General features: G+C 39.0%; 1 protein-coding gene across 8 annotated transcripts in view; it reads right to left on the bottom strand.

The window, feature by feature from the left end:
• The window catches only part of LRRC36 (leucine rich repeat containing 36), a 58,091-nt gene that overhangs the window by 32,274 nt on the left and 8,575 nt on the right, over nucleotides 1-17,242 (bottom strand). For 7 of the 8 annotated variants that reach the window (XR_010152367.1, XM_009431035.4, XM_523392.6 and 4 more), the window contains exons 2-5: nucleotides 10,552-10,679; nucleotides 6,171-6,363; nucleotides 5,028-5,124; nucleotides 2,331-2,419 (exon numbers count right to left, since the gene is read on the bottom strand). Coding sequence is in view for 7 of the 8 variants with exons in the window: in XM_523392.6 (XP_523392.2) it covers nucleotides 2,331-2,419; nucleotides 5,028-5,124; nucleotides 6,171-6,363; nucleotides 10,552-10,679 (507 nt within the window). In the remaining variant the exon portion in view is untranslated. The remainder of the gene's footprint in view (nucleotides 1-2,330; nucleotides 2,420-5,027; nucleotides 5,125-6,170; nucleotides 6,364-10,551; nucleotides 10,680-17,242) is intronic. The other variant, XM_063797256.1, reaches the window with a different exon arrangement.

Raw genomic sequence — 17,242 nt, 5'->3', positions numbered from 1 at the left:
AGGCCATAAAATAGATGAGATCAATAGGGGCAAAGAGAAAAAACAGGAGAGCCCAAAGATATAGCCTAGGTACGCCTATTTCGGGGATATGGGAAGAGAGAGAGGAACCTTTCAAAGAGTCAATGATTATGTGGTTAGGAGAATAAGAGGAGGATCCAAGACAGTGGAGGTTCACTGCCCATTCGCAATGATTGGTGGGAAAACACCATTGGGAACAACTGAGCTAGTGAGAGATGTTCTCCAGAAAGTTTTCTCCTAGCCTGTGGCATGGCCATTAACATGGCATAACCACTTTGATCATATTGGATTACCAACAGTGCTTACTGGCAACACTCCCCAGGGAATCCAGCACAAACACAATTTTCGGTGGAAAACAAAGCTCCTTAACGTTTCGAAGTAGCAAAATAAATTTTATATTAAAAAAAATCCAGGCAACAGCTGGGGCTTCTAAGAACCTTTAGAAATGGGCCCTCTAGCAAAGCAGTTTGTTCTTAGAAGAGAAAGTACACTTTCAGACTTTTTAATTGTGTTAATGAAGTAATATGGCACAAATGAAGTCTAATTCAGCTTATACAAAAACAGGTTGTCAAATTAGGCTTCAGTGTATTTTTCTCTGTCTGGAAATGGATACTTAAATGCCTGTACCTAGAAAAAAGACTAGGCTGTATACCAAAGGTGGTATACCAAGGGAGGCTGTATACCAAAGCATTAACTAGGACCAAACTGTTGTTTTTCATGCTTTTCAGTCTTTTCCAAAATTATTACAATAAAATTGTATCAATTTAAAAATATTAAAAATGCTATTTAAAACGAAATAAAGTAATCCATACTCCCAATATTTATATGTACTGGGACATCCAAGAAATGAACATTAAAGTCACACCTCATTATGTCTTTTTGTTTGTTTGTTTTTTGAGACAGAGTCTCACTCTGTCGCTCAGGCTAGAGTGCAGTGGCGCAATCTGGGCTCACTGCAACCTCCGCTTCCCGGGTTCAAGCAATTCTCATGCCTCAGCCACTCAAGTAGCTGGGATTGCAAGCATGTGCCACCACGCATGGCTAATTTTTGTATTTTTAGTAGAGATGGGGTTTTGCCATGTTGGCCAGGCAGGTGTTGAATTCCTGGCCTTAGGTGATCTGCCCATCTCAGCCTCTCAAAGTGCTGGGATTACAGGTGTGAGCCACGATGCCCGGCCCGTGTCTCATTTTATCACAAAATACTCTAAAAACCATTTGTCAATAAATGATAAGAAATCAAGAAAATAAAATACATGTTATAAACCGAAAATGCTTAATGTCTGAACTACAGTGTAGAGTCAATCTACTAAAGTTATTGCTTGGCTTTTAGGAATTGATGTTTAGAGTTTGTGTATAATTCACTAGATTCTTCCAAGGGAAGAGGCACTGAGACCGAAGAATATTTTCTCAAGTAAAAGGTCACTTGATTTATCTGACAGTGCCAAGCTAATCCACAAGGATTCACTGGATGCAACTTCTCTGGTGGAAAGCTTTCTCCCGGCCTGTGACATGACCATTAATGTGGCATAACCACTTTATTTATTTTTTATTTATTTATTTTTTTAAGATGGAGTTTCACTTTTGTTGCCTAGGCTGGAGTGCAATGGCGTGATCTCGGCTCACCACAACCTCTGCCTCCCAGGTTCAAGTGATTCTCCTGCCTCAGCCTCCCGAGTAGATGGGATTACAGGCATGCGCCACCAAGCCTGGCTAATTTTGTATTTTTAGTAGAGACAGGGTTTCTCCATGTCGGTCAGGCTGGTCTTAAACTCGCAACCTCAGGTGATCTGTCTGCCTCGGCCTCCCAAAGTGCTGGGATTACAGGCGTGAGCCACCGTGCCCAGCCTGGCATAACCACTTCAGCTATATTGGCTTATCAACTGTATTTACAGGAATATAGTAAACATTCCCCAGTAATATATCCCAAACACAAGAGATTCTACAGCTGCAAAGGTTCTTGGTTGGGCAGCCCAGGAAGCCCAGGGTGTGAGCTGGATGTATGCAGATGAGTCACCAGTCTCTAATTAAATCAATCACTGATGTAATTTTCTGGGTATACTAATGATGTAAAGTGATGTAAATGAAATTGAACTCTCCAAGTACAGCTTGTGCTTTCATGGGCTCTGGGTTAGGCCTGCTCTGTAAGGTCCTTCTGGCAGTGAGAGGATGGAAGAAAAACACAGCCAGTAAACCTGTGCTTGCTTCAAATTGGTTCTTTCTCAACTATGTGTCTTCATCTTACCCAATATTGGCTATGGCAGCTGAGATAACTGATGTTTTAATCATTTTATAATCACAGGGAGAAAACTTACCCATTTCAATCCTGCTGTCAACATTAGCACTGACTTTTGATGCAGAGCTCTCACCTGTTACACAGTTTTTCATTGTCTTCTCCCTAGAGCTGCCACATAGAATAATTTATTTACAACTCAAAAAAAAAAAAAAAGGCTTCTGAGATCACCAGTAAATGCTATTTAGAAAGCAGTCTATGGTGATCAGATTTTTCTCAAATGCTCTAGAACATATTAATTTAATTATGTTTCAGCCGGGCACAGTGGCTCACCCCTGTAATCCCAGCACTTTGGGAGGCCGAGGCGGGTGTATCACCTGAGGTCAGGAGTTCAAGACCAGCCTGGCCAACATGGCGAAACCCTGTCTCTACTAAAAATACAAAAATCAGCCACGTATGGTGGCGGGTGCCTGTAGTCCCAGCTACTCAGAAGGCTGAGGCAGGAGAATCACTTGAACCCAGGAGGCAGAGGTTGCAGTGAGCTGAGATCACGCCACTGTACTCCAGTTTGGGTGACAGAGCAAGACTCTGTCTCCAAAAAAAAAAAAGTTGCACAAATATTTCAGTTAAAGCCATACTTTATAAGAAAAAGTAATATTTATACTGGGAAATATGAGAGAAGGACACTATAGTTCAGCCTGTAAAATGTGAAAGCCAGAAGATTTAGAACTTAGATACTCTGTTTTCTTGACACATACTTAGATCAGAATGATTGAGGGGGTAGGACAGTTTCTTTTGAATTAAAACACTCATAGGACGCAGAAAGGAAGGTTCTGCTGCCAAGAATTATAGAGGAGACAACTATAGCCATTATTTAGAAAAGCAGACAAGAAAGGCAGGTAGATACCTTGGGTAGTACAGTAAGTACACAAAGCCTAGGCTGTATGTATCAGATGCTTTATAATCACCATTTCATGTAATCATAAAAGGCCCCCTACTGGTCATTATCTCCATTTTATAGGTGGGGGAACTGGGACTCAGAAAGGCTTAAAAAAAAAACAACTTCACCCAAGGTTAGAGAGCTTATAAGATATTAATGTTAATACAGGGTACTTGAGTAACATTTTGCCTCCAGTTTTGCAATCATTATATGGTAAATAAACAGATAAATGATGGAATTAATTTATCTGTTTATTAGAAAGTTTATTCAGTTACACATTAATTAATCTCTGTATTTTTGTAGTGAATGTTACCCATTGCATTTAAAATAGAAATTAATCCACAAAACATATAAACAATGTTTTAGAAGCATTCAATTTCTATCTAAAGAAGAGTGATTATTCCATGCAAAGTAACCTCAATAAATCTGATTTTAAAAAATAGGAAACTAACAAAAAAATAGGAAACTAAGAATGTTCACTGAAGGCTGCACTAAAAAACATATAATGGATCAGAGCAGAGACAGGCAAAGTCACTGGGAAAGGGAAGGATCTCAGGCCAATAGGCACTGACCTCATTCATTCATCATTCAATACATTATTTCTTAGCATCGTCTGTATTCCAGACACGGTTCTAGCAACTAGGGATACTGTAATAAGCAAGACCAACAAGATCCTTGCTGTCATGGAGTTTATGTTCTAGTAGTAAAGGTAAAAGCAATAAACAAACAAAAGACTTATTCTGGAGAATAATATAAGAATAATGTTGTGGGGATATGTTCATGATAGCTTGTTAAATTAAAAATGGTGAGCTAGGCAGTGGTGTGCACCTGTAATCCCAGCTACACAGGAGGCTGAGGCAGCAGAATCACTTGAACCCGGGAGGTGGAGGTTGTAGTGAGCCAAGATCGCACCACTGCACTCCAGCCTGGGTGACAGAGCAAGACTCCGTCTCAAAAAGAAAAAAAAAAAGGATATTTACCAGAATATAATGAATGTTTCTTTCTGAATGGTAGGATTATGAATTACTTATTTTATCCCTTGTGTTTTTTTCTGTACTTTCCAAATTCTCAACAATAAGCATGTATTACCTTTGTCATCAGAAAAAATGCTGATATTATCTATATGTGTCTATAGTACAAGGATATCTGGAAGGATATATACCAAACATTACTAATAGTTAACTCTCAATTGTAGGATATGAAGTGATTTTGACTTTTTTCAGTGTACTTTTCTGTATTATTAAAATTGTAATGGACTGCTATCTATTTTTAAAAAATAATAAAACTACTTTTTAAAAAGCATAGGTTTGGGGGTAGAAGATAATGGTAACTTCTTTTGATAGGATTTTAGTAACGGACAAAGCTACCATTCAGAAATTTTAGAGCCTCAATGTTTGTTCACTTTTTGTTTCGAAGAGAAATGCTTCTCTTCCCTTCCTTTAACAAATTTATCTCTAACAATCTTGCCCATGGTAATGTAATCCTAATTCAATAGGACAAGATCAGGAACTGATTGATAACTCTACTGAGAAAGAGTTGGTAAGCATTTATAGGAATAAGTAATATCATAGTATCCCTATCTATAACCTGTGAACAATAACTTTAGAGAATTTCTAACAATTATACCCAAAGTTCAAGAAAACAGGAATGTACCCACTGAGGGCCAGATTATCATCCCAGATAAATCTCAGTTTGCAGAATAAATACTTTTATTCCTGATCTGAGGATTCTTAGAATTTGTGGGAAATTTCTGCTGGAAAATGAAGAAAGCTAAGCAGGAATTCACTATTTCCTATGTCCAGAACCAAACTTTAAAAATTTTGTAAAGAATCTTCTTACCTTTTTTCCACCTCTAAAAGAAAATTTTCACTGTTGCCCAACTGACTAAAATGCAGCTTGGCAGCTTTTCTCTCACCTTCACGTACAGTTCGGTCATCTGGAGGCAAAAACCGTGGTCTGAGCATGTTTCTTTTTTTGGCATAAACATAACTAGTAGTTAATCAGAAAACCATATTCGCAGAGGAAAAATTAAGACCAGTCTCATCTTGGTGTGTTAGAGACAGGTCACAAAATAATGCTATTATGTTGTCACTGGAGCAGGCAGTAACTCAGGGAGACTGCAGGAAGCCATAGCGACCACTGCCTCACAGTTGTAACTACCCTTCAGGAAAGCAGAGCTTGGACAGTAAACAATTCAAAGGCCTAATGTTAGGGCTGAAAGTCATACCATTGTCTGAAAGAGTTTACTTAGTTTCCCTACAATTACTTTCCCAGGGCCATGTGAAATCCAATTTTGTATCAATAAGAAATGTATACTCAACAATAAAATTATAAGGAAGTCCAGCCTGGGCAACATGATGAAACCCCATCTCTACAAAAAACACAAAAATTAGCTGGGTGTGGTGGTGCGTGCCTGTAGTCCCAGCTACTTGGGAGACTGAGATGTGAGAATTGCTTGAGCCTGGGAGGTCCAGGCGGCAGTGAGCCAAGATCGTGCCACTGCACTCCAGCCTGGGCAACAGAGTGAGACCCTGTCTCAAAATAAATAAATAAATAAAAAATAAAGTAAAATAATAAGAAAATATAGGCCAGCTCATTTGAAGGAATATTTCTTCAACTAAGCCCCCAACTAAGCCCCCAAATAAATTGTATTAGCTTTCTATTGCTAATACAGTTGCAAAGTTGGGGCACCTGGAAAAATAATTCTCAACCTGGAAATTTTGTGTTGAGGAGGAAGGGGCGGTGAAACCATCAACTGAAGAAAACTAAAGCTGGAAGTAACTGATAAAATCATAGACTGTCATTCAATAAACAATAAAAGAACTCGTCATACATCCTGCCAACACAAAAGAGTTACATAAATATTGACTAATAAACAAATATATCCTGCCAGTGCACACTGTGGGCCAACATCCAAAAGGTTAAGGGGCAGCTGATTTAAAGTAAGATTCTGTGGACAGGAACAGAGAAGGAAGGTCTTACCTAATTTCTCCAGAGTTTGTAGTGTATATACAGCAAAGAGCCTATAATCTGTATCCTTCCTTACAACAGGATTAAGTCTCAAATCCAGTTCTTTGAGGAAGGGTAACGGTTGTAGACGGGACACTTCCACTAATGAAGGAATGTTGTTATAATATAAATTCAGGTCTTGGAGTGAACATAAATACTGGATTCCCTACAAGGAAAACACCACATTATGAAATGGCATATTGGTAAAGACTAGGAACCTCATAGATAAAGATGGAAATATATGTTACTTTCCGTCCTTAAACATGTTATCCAAGTCCCCGTGAGAAAGGCAGGGCTGGAACTCCCACTTAACTTGTCCGAAAATAAGACCACTGCAGTCCATGAGCACTGGGTGTTCCACACGTTAAATAATTCACATATATAATACATTTCCTTCTTTACAAAATCTGACACTCAAATATCTGCAGTCAATTCTCCACTTCTGTTGGCTCTCCAATTATTCTCCCAATGCAATCCAATCCTTCACAGTGGTTTCCCAGTGGCCAAGCCACATTAGAATTCTCTCACTTTTGTCCCAACCCCTCTCCTGATCCCAAAAGCACCTTAATTTACAAGAAGAAGGGAGGTAAGCAAAAAAGCTGGTTCTGGGGGAAAGGGGCATGGTTAAAAAAAAAAAAGTGTGTGTGTGTATGTGTGTGTGTGTTGTGTTGTGTTCTCATATCTCAGTGCCTCACTTATACGGTCAAAGGACTATTTAGGGAAACAAAACAATGCTATCTCCAAGTCCTCACTCCTGGACCAGTCTAGGCCTCCTAGACTGTTTTCCTCTTCAGAGTTCCTGCTACCACGCAAGCTTCCCATTTAATCAATCAGTCAGTTCTCCTTTGCAGAAATGTTCTTCCTTGTTCAGTTCTCTTTCTTGTGGATTTAGCAACCCCACCCTCTACCTAACTGGCAACAGTACAATCAGGCCTGGCAAACTCAAGAGCAAAAGCCACAGTTTTCTTCCTCTGCTGAAACCTGCTATTGAAAAGATTTCATCTTTATGTATTTAGCTAGTTAGCTGCTTTTGCCCAATACTAAATTTCAGGACAATTTCAAAACATGTACATATATGTATAATCGCATACTTTTTTTTTTTTTTTTTTTTTTTTGAGACAGGGTATCACTCTATCACCCAGGCTGGAGTGCAGTGGCACGATCAGAGCTCATTGCAGCCCTGACTTCCTGGGCTCAAGTGATGCTCTCGCCTCAGCCCCTGAGTAGCTGGGAATACAGGCATGTGGCACCACACCTGACTAACTATTTTTGATTTTTAGTAGAGACAATGTCTCACTATGTTGCCCAGGCTGGTCTTGAACTCCTGAGCTCAAGCAATTATCCTGCCTTGGCCTCCCAAAGTGTTGGGATTACAGGCATGAGCCACTGTGCCTGGTTAATCATATACTTTTAATAGTACAAATGCAAAAAAAAAAATAGTAAAAATGCTTTCCATAAAAGGAATTCTGTCATTGAGAATTATTTTGGAAAGGTGAAATTATTTTCCATCATGTATTTATAAAATAATGTTTTTATTCTCCTCCCATTTAAAATTATCATTTTCTCATTGCAAGAAATTTAGAAAACCCAAAGATAGATACAAAACATTCCCAACACAACCCTGTTTATACTTTGATGCATTTCTTTCTGTTTTGTATTTGTTTTTTTTTTGTTGTTGTTTTCTCCAATTCCATTAACTTCCATATTGTTAATGGGTCAGTGGTGAGGAATAGCTATCAGTGCCCTTGGCCTCACTCTCAGGGCAGTGCACCATTAGGACTGTCTTTCATGGTCTAATGGCCCAGCTCAAGTTTTTTTGTTTTTTGGTTTTTTCTGAGAGAGGATCTTGCTCTGTCACCCAGGCTGGAGTGTAGTGGCATGAACAAGGCTCACTGCAGCCTTGAACTCCTAGGGCAAGGGATCCTCCTGCTTCAGCCTCCCAAATAGCTGGGATTATAGGCACGCACCACCAACTATGGTTTTTGTTTGTTTGTTTGTTTCTGTTTTGTAGAGACAGGGTCTTGCTTTATTGCTCAAGCTAGTCTCAAACTCCTTGCCTCAAGTGATCCTCCTGCCTCAGCCTCCCAAAGTGCTGGGATTACAGACATAAACCACCACACCTGGCTTAAGTAATCTTTTAATGTCTCTCAGTGTAAAAATTAAGGAAACTCTTTCTTATCCTCTCACTTTTACCAGTTGTCATGAATTTATGTATTCCCCAAAGTTACGCTACAAATAATCACAAAACATTTTCTCCCAGGAAAATTAAACAAAGGGATTCAGAACTGTTAAAGATTAACATAAAATCACAGATGTGGCTGGGCATGGTGGCTCATGCCTCTAATCCCAGCACTTTGGGAGGCTGAGGTGGGCAGATCACCTGAGGTCAGGAGTTTGAGACCAACCTGGCTAACATGGTGAAACCCTGTCTTTACTAAAAATACAAAAATTAGCTGGGTGTGGTGGTGGGTGCCTGTAATCTCAGCTACTCAGGAGGCTGAGTCAGGAGAATCTCCTGAACGTGGGAGGTGGAGGTTGCAGTGAGCCAAGATCACACCACTGCATTCCAACCTGGATGACAGAGTGAGACTCTGTCTCAAAAAAATAAAAATAAAAATCATAGATGCAAAAAACATAGAAAACTAACATTACTGAGTGCTTCCTATATGCCAAGCACTGTACCAGGAGTCTTATATATGTTCTATTTGATTACACGTGTTAACTTGATTTTTTTTTTTTTTTTTTTGAGATGGTCTCACTCTTTTGCCCAGGCTGGAGTGTAGTGGTGCGATCTAGGCTCACTGCAACCTCTGCCTCCCAGGTTCAAGCAATTCTCCTCCTTCAGCCTCCCAAGTAGCTGGGACTACAGGCGCCTGCCACCACGCCTGGCTAATTTTTGTATTTTTAGTAGAGACGGGGTTTCACCATGTTGGCCAAGCTGGTCTCGAACTCCTGACTTCGGGATCCACCCACCTTGGCCTCCCAAAGTGCTGAGATTACAGGCATGAGCCACCGTGACCAGACAACTTGATTTTTTAAAATAGAGATAGGGGTCTCACTATGTTGCTCAGGCTGGTCTTGAACTCCTGGGCTCAAGCAATCTGCCTGCCTCAGCCTTCCGAAGCGCTGCATTATAGGTGTGAGTCACCGTGCCCAGCCCTAATTTGATTATTTTCCTAAGTTTTTCACCCAGTTTACCAAAGTGAAAGAAAGGAAGTATAAAAACAAATTACAGCAATGTTCACTTAATTTTTTAGCCAGAAAAAGAATAAACAAACAAAAGAGGAGACCTAAGCAACTCTGAACTAATACTTTCTTTTTATATTTTATCTTTTCATTTTTTAAATTGGATCCTATCACCTGTGAAAGAACTAATCCTTTCTGAAACTGATAGGCCAAATATAAATGGCTGCTAAAAAATAGTCTAAAGACCTAGTTGAACTTGGAGTTGCTGATTTTAGAGTCCTAGATGGAAATTTGATCTTAGGGCTTTTGATCTTTTAGGCCCTTAGCTAAACCTTGGGATTGGGTCTGGATGTGTTGTTGAACAAATATCCCCTAGGAAGTGCAAAACTGGTAGATGACCCAGAAGATCAGTAACTAATCCTGGATAGCATCTGTGAGTCTTTGTCACACTCGATCTTGCATAGAAGGGCTTTGCCAAGACAGGTGCAGAGCTTGGGCAAAATGGGAACATGAGGAAGAAGCAGTATTTGGGGGTCTACCACAAAGAAAACAAAACTCCATCTCTGTGTGTGCACACTCACGTTTGTAGAGTTCTTTGTGCGTGTTTGCTAATCCACACGCACACTGTTCATGCTTGGTCCCTCCTGCCTTCCTATACTGCCCTCTGCTCCACCATCCCCTGACTTAAATTTTCCCAAGACCACACCTTCCTTCTCCTCATAGAAAAAACCCACAATAACAACACAGGCCAGTGTTTCTCCATGTATGCTCCATGTACCACCATCATCAGAATCCCCTGAGTATGTCCTGAGCCTACCCTAGACCTACTAAATCAGACCAACTCTCACAGTAGGGACTGAGAATCTGTACTTTTACAAGTGTTCTTCATAATTTTTTATACACACTAAAATTTATGCATTTGCCCTAGACAGTGATATCTTAATATAGTTTTCCGAGAGTATAAAATAAATTGCCCTCCCAATATTTTATAACAATTTAAAATATACTGCAAAGTTGAAAGAATTTTATAAGAAATAATTAAATTTAGTTGGGAATGATTTAAAGGGAAGGTCTTATATTCCCCAGGATGACATGATCTATCTCTTATTTCTTCCCATCAAAAAAATAAATTGGGCAGACCTGGCTGGTCATAGAATATATAACTTACCTTAAGGCTAGTGATCAAATTCCTTGATAAATCTAAGGATCGGAGATTTTTAAAATTTCTGAAGGCATCACCAATGGAATGGATTTTGCCAGCATAAGATCCCTGCAATGAAAGAGACTCCACCAGTTCTGAAAAGAGATCATCAGTAGATATATTATGATCCCTGCTCGGATCAACAGCAGAGTCAGTGAAAGTAGGCCTTTCTTCCTCCCATATCTCAACTGTGCAAGGCCCTACATCCAAGCCTCATAAGATCAGATCTTCTTTTTAAAAGCAGCAGTATGGTCTAATATAGTGACATTGAACCTTAGTTTTACAGAGCCCTTGAGTTTTTCTAATTTCCCTGAAGGATGTACTAAAAGTCTCCAAAAGTTCTCAAAACAAAATTTCAAAAGATATTCAGCAACCCCACTGCTAGGATTTAGCCCTATGGATAATAACCACAAAATTTTGGCAGGTTACATAAAATATAGCACAAGGATGTCAATTTCAGAGCGGTTTTAAGATAGTAAAAAAAATTAAAAAGAAAGAAATAGAAAACTGTCAAAGGTCCATCAGCAGAAAAATAGAGCTAGACAGCCTAAGTAATAGTACATTGATACGAAAGACAATATACTACATCTGCGACCTTGTTCAAGTCACTTAACCTCTTTGTGCATCAGTTTCCTCATCTGTAAAATGGGGGTAACAATGGTACTCAATTCATAAGGTGTTACAAGAATTAAATTAATGCATATGTACAAAACATATATATAGACTATATATAGTCTATAGTCTATAGACTGTCTATAGACTATAGATAGGCTATAGTATATATAGAATATAGAATATATATAATTATATATAATTATATATATTAAATTATATATATTAAATCTATATATAGAATATGTAGAGTATATATTCTATAGAATATGTAGAGTATATATTCTATAGAATATGTAGAGTATATATTCTATAGAATATATATTCTATATATAATATACATATTCTATATTCTATAGAATATATATTCTATATTCTATAGAATATATATTCTATATATAATATACATATTCTATATTCTATAGTATATTCTATATATAATATACATATTCTATAGAATATAGTACATATTCTATATTCTATAGAATATAGTACATATTCTATATTCTATAGAATATAGTACATATTCTATATTCTATAGAATATATGTAGTATATATTCTATAGAGTATATGTAGTATATATTCTATAGAGTATATGTAGTATATAGTCTATAGAGTATATGTAGTATATAGTCTATAGAGTATATGTGGTATATATTCTATAGAGTATATGTGGTATATATTCTATAGAGTATATGTGGTATATATTCTATAGAGTATATATATAGAATATATATATATGAGAAGAAGTAGATAAAAATCAACTAGACATTTTTTTCTATTTTTTTTGAGATGGAGTCTTGCTCTTTCGCCCAAGCTGGAGTGCAGTGGTGCGATCTCAGCTCACTGCAACCTCCACCTCCCAAGTTCAAGAGATTCTCCTGCCTCAGCCTCCCAAGTAGCTGGGAACACAGGTGTGCACCACCACACCCGGCTAATTTTTTGTATTTTAGGTAGAAACGGGGTTTCGCCAAGCTGCTCTTGAACTCCTGACCTCAGGTGATCCACCAGTCTCAGCCTCAGCCTCCCAAAGTGCTGGGATTACAGGCATAAGCCACTGAGCCTGGGCGTCAACTAGACTATTAACAGTCCTGAAAAGGGGAGGATCTCAAAATTGTCAGTAAGAACTCACTGGCAAGGGTGGTAGGCCAAACTGCGAATAGCAACCAAAACTGGAAGAGAGTTCTACAGAATCCAGTTTGCAGATAAGTGCCAGGAGACTGCATTGAAATAAGATCTTAAGGTGCTAGAGCAGTCTGGGTCCCATAAACTTTATTTTATTTTATTATTTATTTATTTACTGAGATGGAATCTCACTCTTGTCACCCAGGCTGGAGTGCAATGGTGCGATCTTGGCTCACTGCAACCTCCATCTCCTGGGTTCAAGTGATTCTCCTGCCTCAGCCTCCCAAGTAGGTGGGATTAAGGTGTGTGCCACTATGCCTGGCTAATTTTTGTACTTTTAGTAGAGACAGGGTTTCACCATGTTACCCAGGCTGGTCTCAAACTCCTGACCTCAGGTGATCCACCTGACTTGGCCTCCCAAAGTGGTGGGATTACAGGCGTCAGCCACCGTGCCTGGCCCCCATAAGCTTTAAATAGTCATAAACCAAAGATCCCTTTCAGGACAAGACCCATACCACGGATAAATTAGTGGGAGTAGAATCTACATTGAATGGAACAGGGACATAGATGCAAAGGAAATAAAAGGTCCAGATATGAATAGGGGAGGGAAGCAGAATGGATGGATCTCAGGAAGCATGTCATGTTTTACACTATTCTGTGAACACAACAGAAGAGGGAGCTCCAAAATCTTGAAACTAAAAAAGCTATTCTCGCCCACCTTTCCCACCTAAAAGTGTACGAAAACTTAACTGCACTTAAAGAGCCACAGAAAAGGATTATAGACAAATCTTATATGAGGTTATTATTTTTTTTAAAGGAGCAGAATAATACCCCTAAAATTAAAAGCACTCCAGAAAGATACATCCACAAATGAAAACTGTAACTTAATATTTCAAAACAAGTTTAAAAACATCATAGCAATGTAGCAGCTCTCAAAGTATGGTCCCTAAACCCCTGGAGGTCCCTGAGACATGTACAGGGGTCCACAAAGTTAAAACTACTTTTAAAGAATTATTTTCATAATAATATGAAGACACTAATTGCCTTTTTTTTTTTTTTTTACAGTATTAACATTTACACTTATGGTGCAAGAGCAAAAGCTACTGGCACCTTGAGAATGAATCATGGCTGGGTGCAGTGGCTCATGTCTGTAATCCCAACACTTTGGGAGGCTGAGGTGGGCGGATCACTTGAGGTCAGGAGTTCGAGACCAGCCTGGCCAACATGGTGAAACCACGTCTCTACCAAAAATACAAAAATTAGCGAGGCATGGTGGCACATGCCTGTGATCCCAGCTACTCAGGAGGCTGAGGCAGAAGAATTGCTTCAGCCCAGGAGACAGGGGTTGCAGTGAGCCAAGATCGCATCACTGCACTCCAGCCTGGGCAACAGAGCGAGACTCTGTCCCTAAAAAAAAAAAAAAAAAAAAAAAAAAAAATTCAGCTTCCAAGCAGAAATTAGAAATTTGAAAAGCTTGTATCTGCCACCATGAACTTGATGGCTTCTCAACACTTAAAAGGTTTTTTAAATGACATTGATGATGATATTAACAAACATGATTTTTAAACATTATATAATGAAATTTGTCAATATTTGGAAGATCTACATAACTTAGTGAGTCAATATTTTTCAAATGACCAATGTGTAACGTTACAAAATCACGCATGGGTAAAAGATTCATCCATATGTAAGATATACCAATAGATTCTGAAGTAACAGTACAAAAATTTCATTGATGTTGTTTCAGATTCCACATTCAACTAAACTTTAAGAAACTACCACTTGTCCTGTTTTCATATTGTATCAAAGAAGAATATAAAAAATTTGATGAAAGACTATTAAAATATTCCTTCCTTTTCCCATTACATTTCTGTATGAGGCCAGACTTTTTCACATATTTCAAGCAAAACAATATATCATAACAAATTAAATACAGAAGCAGGTATGAGAATCTAGCTGTCTTCTTTTAAACAAAACATTAAGGAGGTTTACAAGAATATAAATCAGTGATACTTTCCTCACTATTTTTTTATTTTAGGAAATAGTTATTTTTCATAGAAATATTTATATTAACATGTCTATGTTATGGTTACCTATTAATAAATTAATAAATATTTTAAATTTTTCTCAGTTTTAATTTCTGTATGGTAGATATTAGTAGATATAGTCCACATTAACAAAAGCTCTTTGAGGTCCTCAATAATTTTTTTTTTTTTGAGACGGAGTTTCATTCTTGTTTCCCAGGCTGGACTGCAATGGTGCCATCTCAGCTCATCACAACCTCTGCCTCCTGGGTTCAGGCGATTCTCCTGCCTCAGCCTCCCGAGTAGCTGGGATTACAGGCATACGCCACCACACCCAGCTAATTTGTATTTTTAGTAGAGATGGAGTTTCTCCATGTTGGGCAGGCTGGTCTCAAACTCCCAACCTCAGGTGACCCGCCTACCTCGGCCTTCCAAAGTGCTGGGAACCACCATGCCCAGCCCTCAATAATTTTTTAAGGTGTAAAGGGATCTTGAGACCCAAAAATGTGGAAATTAACTGAAAAATGTAAATTAGAATAGACAAATTCAGAAAGATGATTAGAAAAGAAAAAAAATTGAATATAGAGAAGACAGAATTCAAGAAATAATAAAAATTAGGCCGAGTGTGGTGGCTCACGCCTGTAATCCCAGCACTTTGGAAGGCCGAGGTGGGCAGATCACCTGAGGCCAGGAGTTTGAGACCAGACTGACCAACATGGCAAAACCCTGTCTCTACTAAAAATACAAAAAAATTAGCTGGGCCTAGTGGCACACGCCTGTAATCCCAGCTACTCAGAAGGCTGAGGCAAGAGAATCACTTGAATCCAGGAGGTGGGGGCTGCAGTTGCACCATTGCACTCCAGCCTGGGCAACAAGAGTGAAACTCCTTCTCAAAAAAAAAAAAAAAAAAAAGAAAAGAAAAATAAAAGAAAGAAATAATAAAAATTAAAACGTCATTTTTGAAATGAAGACCAAATAATGAAAATAAGAGCACAAAAGAACAATAGAATAACTCCACTTCTGGGTATATATCCAAAAGAATTGAAAGCAAGGACCTGAACAGTATTTGTACACCAACATCCATAGCAGCATTATTCAAAATATCCAAAAGATGGAAACAACCCAAATGCCCATCAACAGATGAATGAATAAACAAAAATGTGGTATATCCACAAGAGGGACTATCACTCAGCCATAAAAAAGAATGATGGGCCTGGCATGGTGGCTCAAGTCTGTAATCCCAACACTTTGGGAGGCCAAGGCAGGCAGATCATTTGAGGCCAGGAGTTTGAGACAAGCCTGGGCAACATAGTAGGACCCTGTCTCTACAAAAAATTAAAAAAATTAGCCGGGTGTGGTGGCACAGCCCAGTAGTCCTAGCTACTTGGTAGGCTGAAGTGGGAGGATCACTTGAAACCAAGAATTCCCGGCTACAGTGAGTCATGATGGCACCACTGCACTCCAACCTAGGCAACAAAGTAAGATTACCCTATTTCCATAAAAAAAAAAAAGTAGGCAAAAGAAAAACTGGATGCAGTGGCACATACCTGTAGTCTCAGTTACTGGGGAGGCTGAAACAGGATTGCTTGAGCCCAGAAGTTCAAGTCCAGCCTGGGCAACATAGCAAGAACCTGTCTCTAAAAAGCAATAAAAATAAACCCCAAACCAGACACTCCACTAAACAAACATATGAAAAAAATGGTCAACATCATAAATCGTTAGGAAATTACAAATTAAAATGAGATACCACTATAAATTTGTTAGAATGGCCCAAATCTTAAAACTTTCACAATGCTAAATGTTGGTGAGGATGTGGGGCAAAAGGAACTCTCATTCATTGGGGGTGGGAATACAAAATGGTGAAGCCACCTGAGAAGACAACTTGGCAGTTTCTTGCAAAGCTAAACACAAGTAAATCCCTTGGTATTTACTCAAGTGAGTTGAAACTTTATGTCCACACCCAAACCTGCACATGAATGTTTACAGCAGCTTTCTTCATAATTACCAAAACTTGGGAGCAACCAAGATGTCCTTCAATAGGTAAATGGATAAGCAAACAATGGTACATCCACAGAGTGTAATATTATTCAGCAATAAAAAGAAATGGGCTATTAACCACGGAAAGACATGGAGGAGCCTTAAATACATATTGCTAAGTGAGAGAAATCAGTTTGAAAGGTTACATACTATATGATTCCAACTATATGACATTCTGAAAAAGGCAACAATAAAAAGACCAGTGGTTGGGCCGGGTGCGGTGGCTCACGCCTGTAATCCCAACACTTTGGGAGACCGAGATGGGCGGATCACCTGAGGCCGGGGGTTTGAGACCAGCCTGACCAACCTGGAGAAACCCTGTCTCTACTAAAAATACAAAATTAGCTGGGCGTAGTGGCACATGCCCGTAATCCCAGCTACTCGGGAGGCTGAGGCAGGAGAATCGCTTGAACCCGGGAGGCGGAGGCTGCCGTGAGCCAAGATCGTGCCACTGCATTCCAGCCTGGGCAACAACAGCAAAAGTCTGTCTCAAAAAAAAAAAAAAGATCAGTGGTTGTCTGTTGCGGGAAGTCAGGGACCCCAAACAGAGGGACCAGCTGAAGCCATGGCAGAAGAACATAAATTGTCAAGGTTTCATGGACACTTATCACTTCCCCAATCAATACTCTTGTGATTTCCTATGCCTGTCTTTACTTTAATCTCTTAATTCCGTCATCTTCGTAAGCTGAGGAGGATGTATGTTGCCTCAGGACCCTGTGATGATTGCATTAACTGCACAAATTGTTTGTAGAGCATGTGTGTTTGAACAATATGAAATCTGGGCACCTTGAAAAAAGAACAGGATAACAGCAATGTTCAGGGAACAAGAGAGATAACCTTAAACTCTGATTGCCGGTGA

The sequence above is a fragment of the Pan troglodytes genome, chromosome 18 (assembly GCF_028858775.2).
Source record: "Pan troglodytes isolate AG18354 chromosome 18, NHGRI_mPanTro3-v2.0_pri, whole genome shotgun sequence".
NCBI classification, from domain to species: domain Eukaryota; kingdom Metazoa; phylum Chordata; class Mammalia; order Primates; family Hominidae; genus Pan; species Pan troglodytes.
The sequence above is the reverse complement of the archived record's forward strand: the minus strand, read 5'-3'. Positions and strand labels throughout refer to the sequence as shown.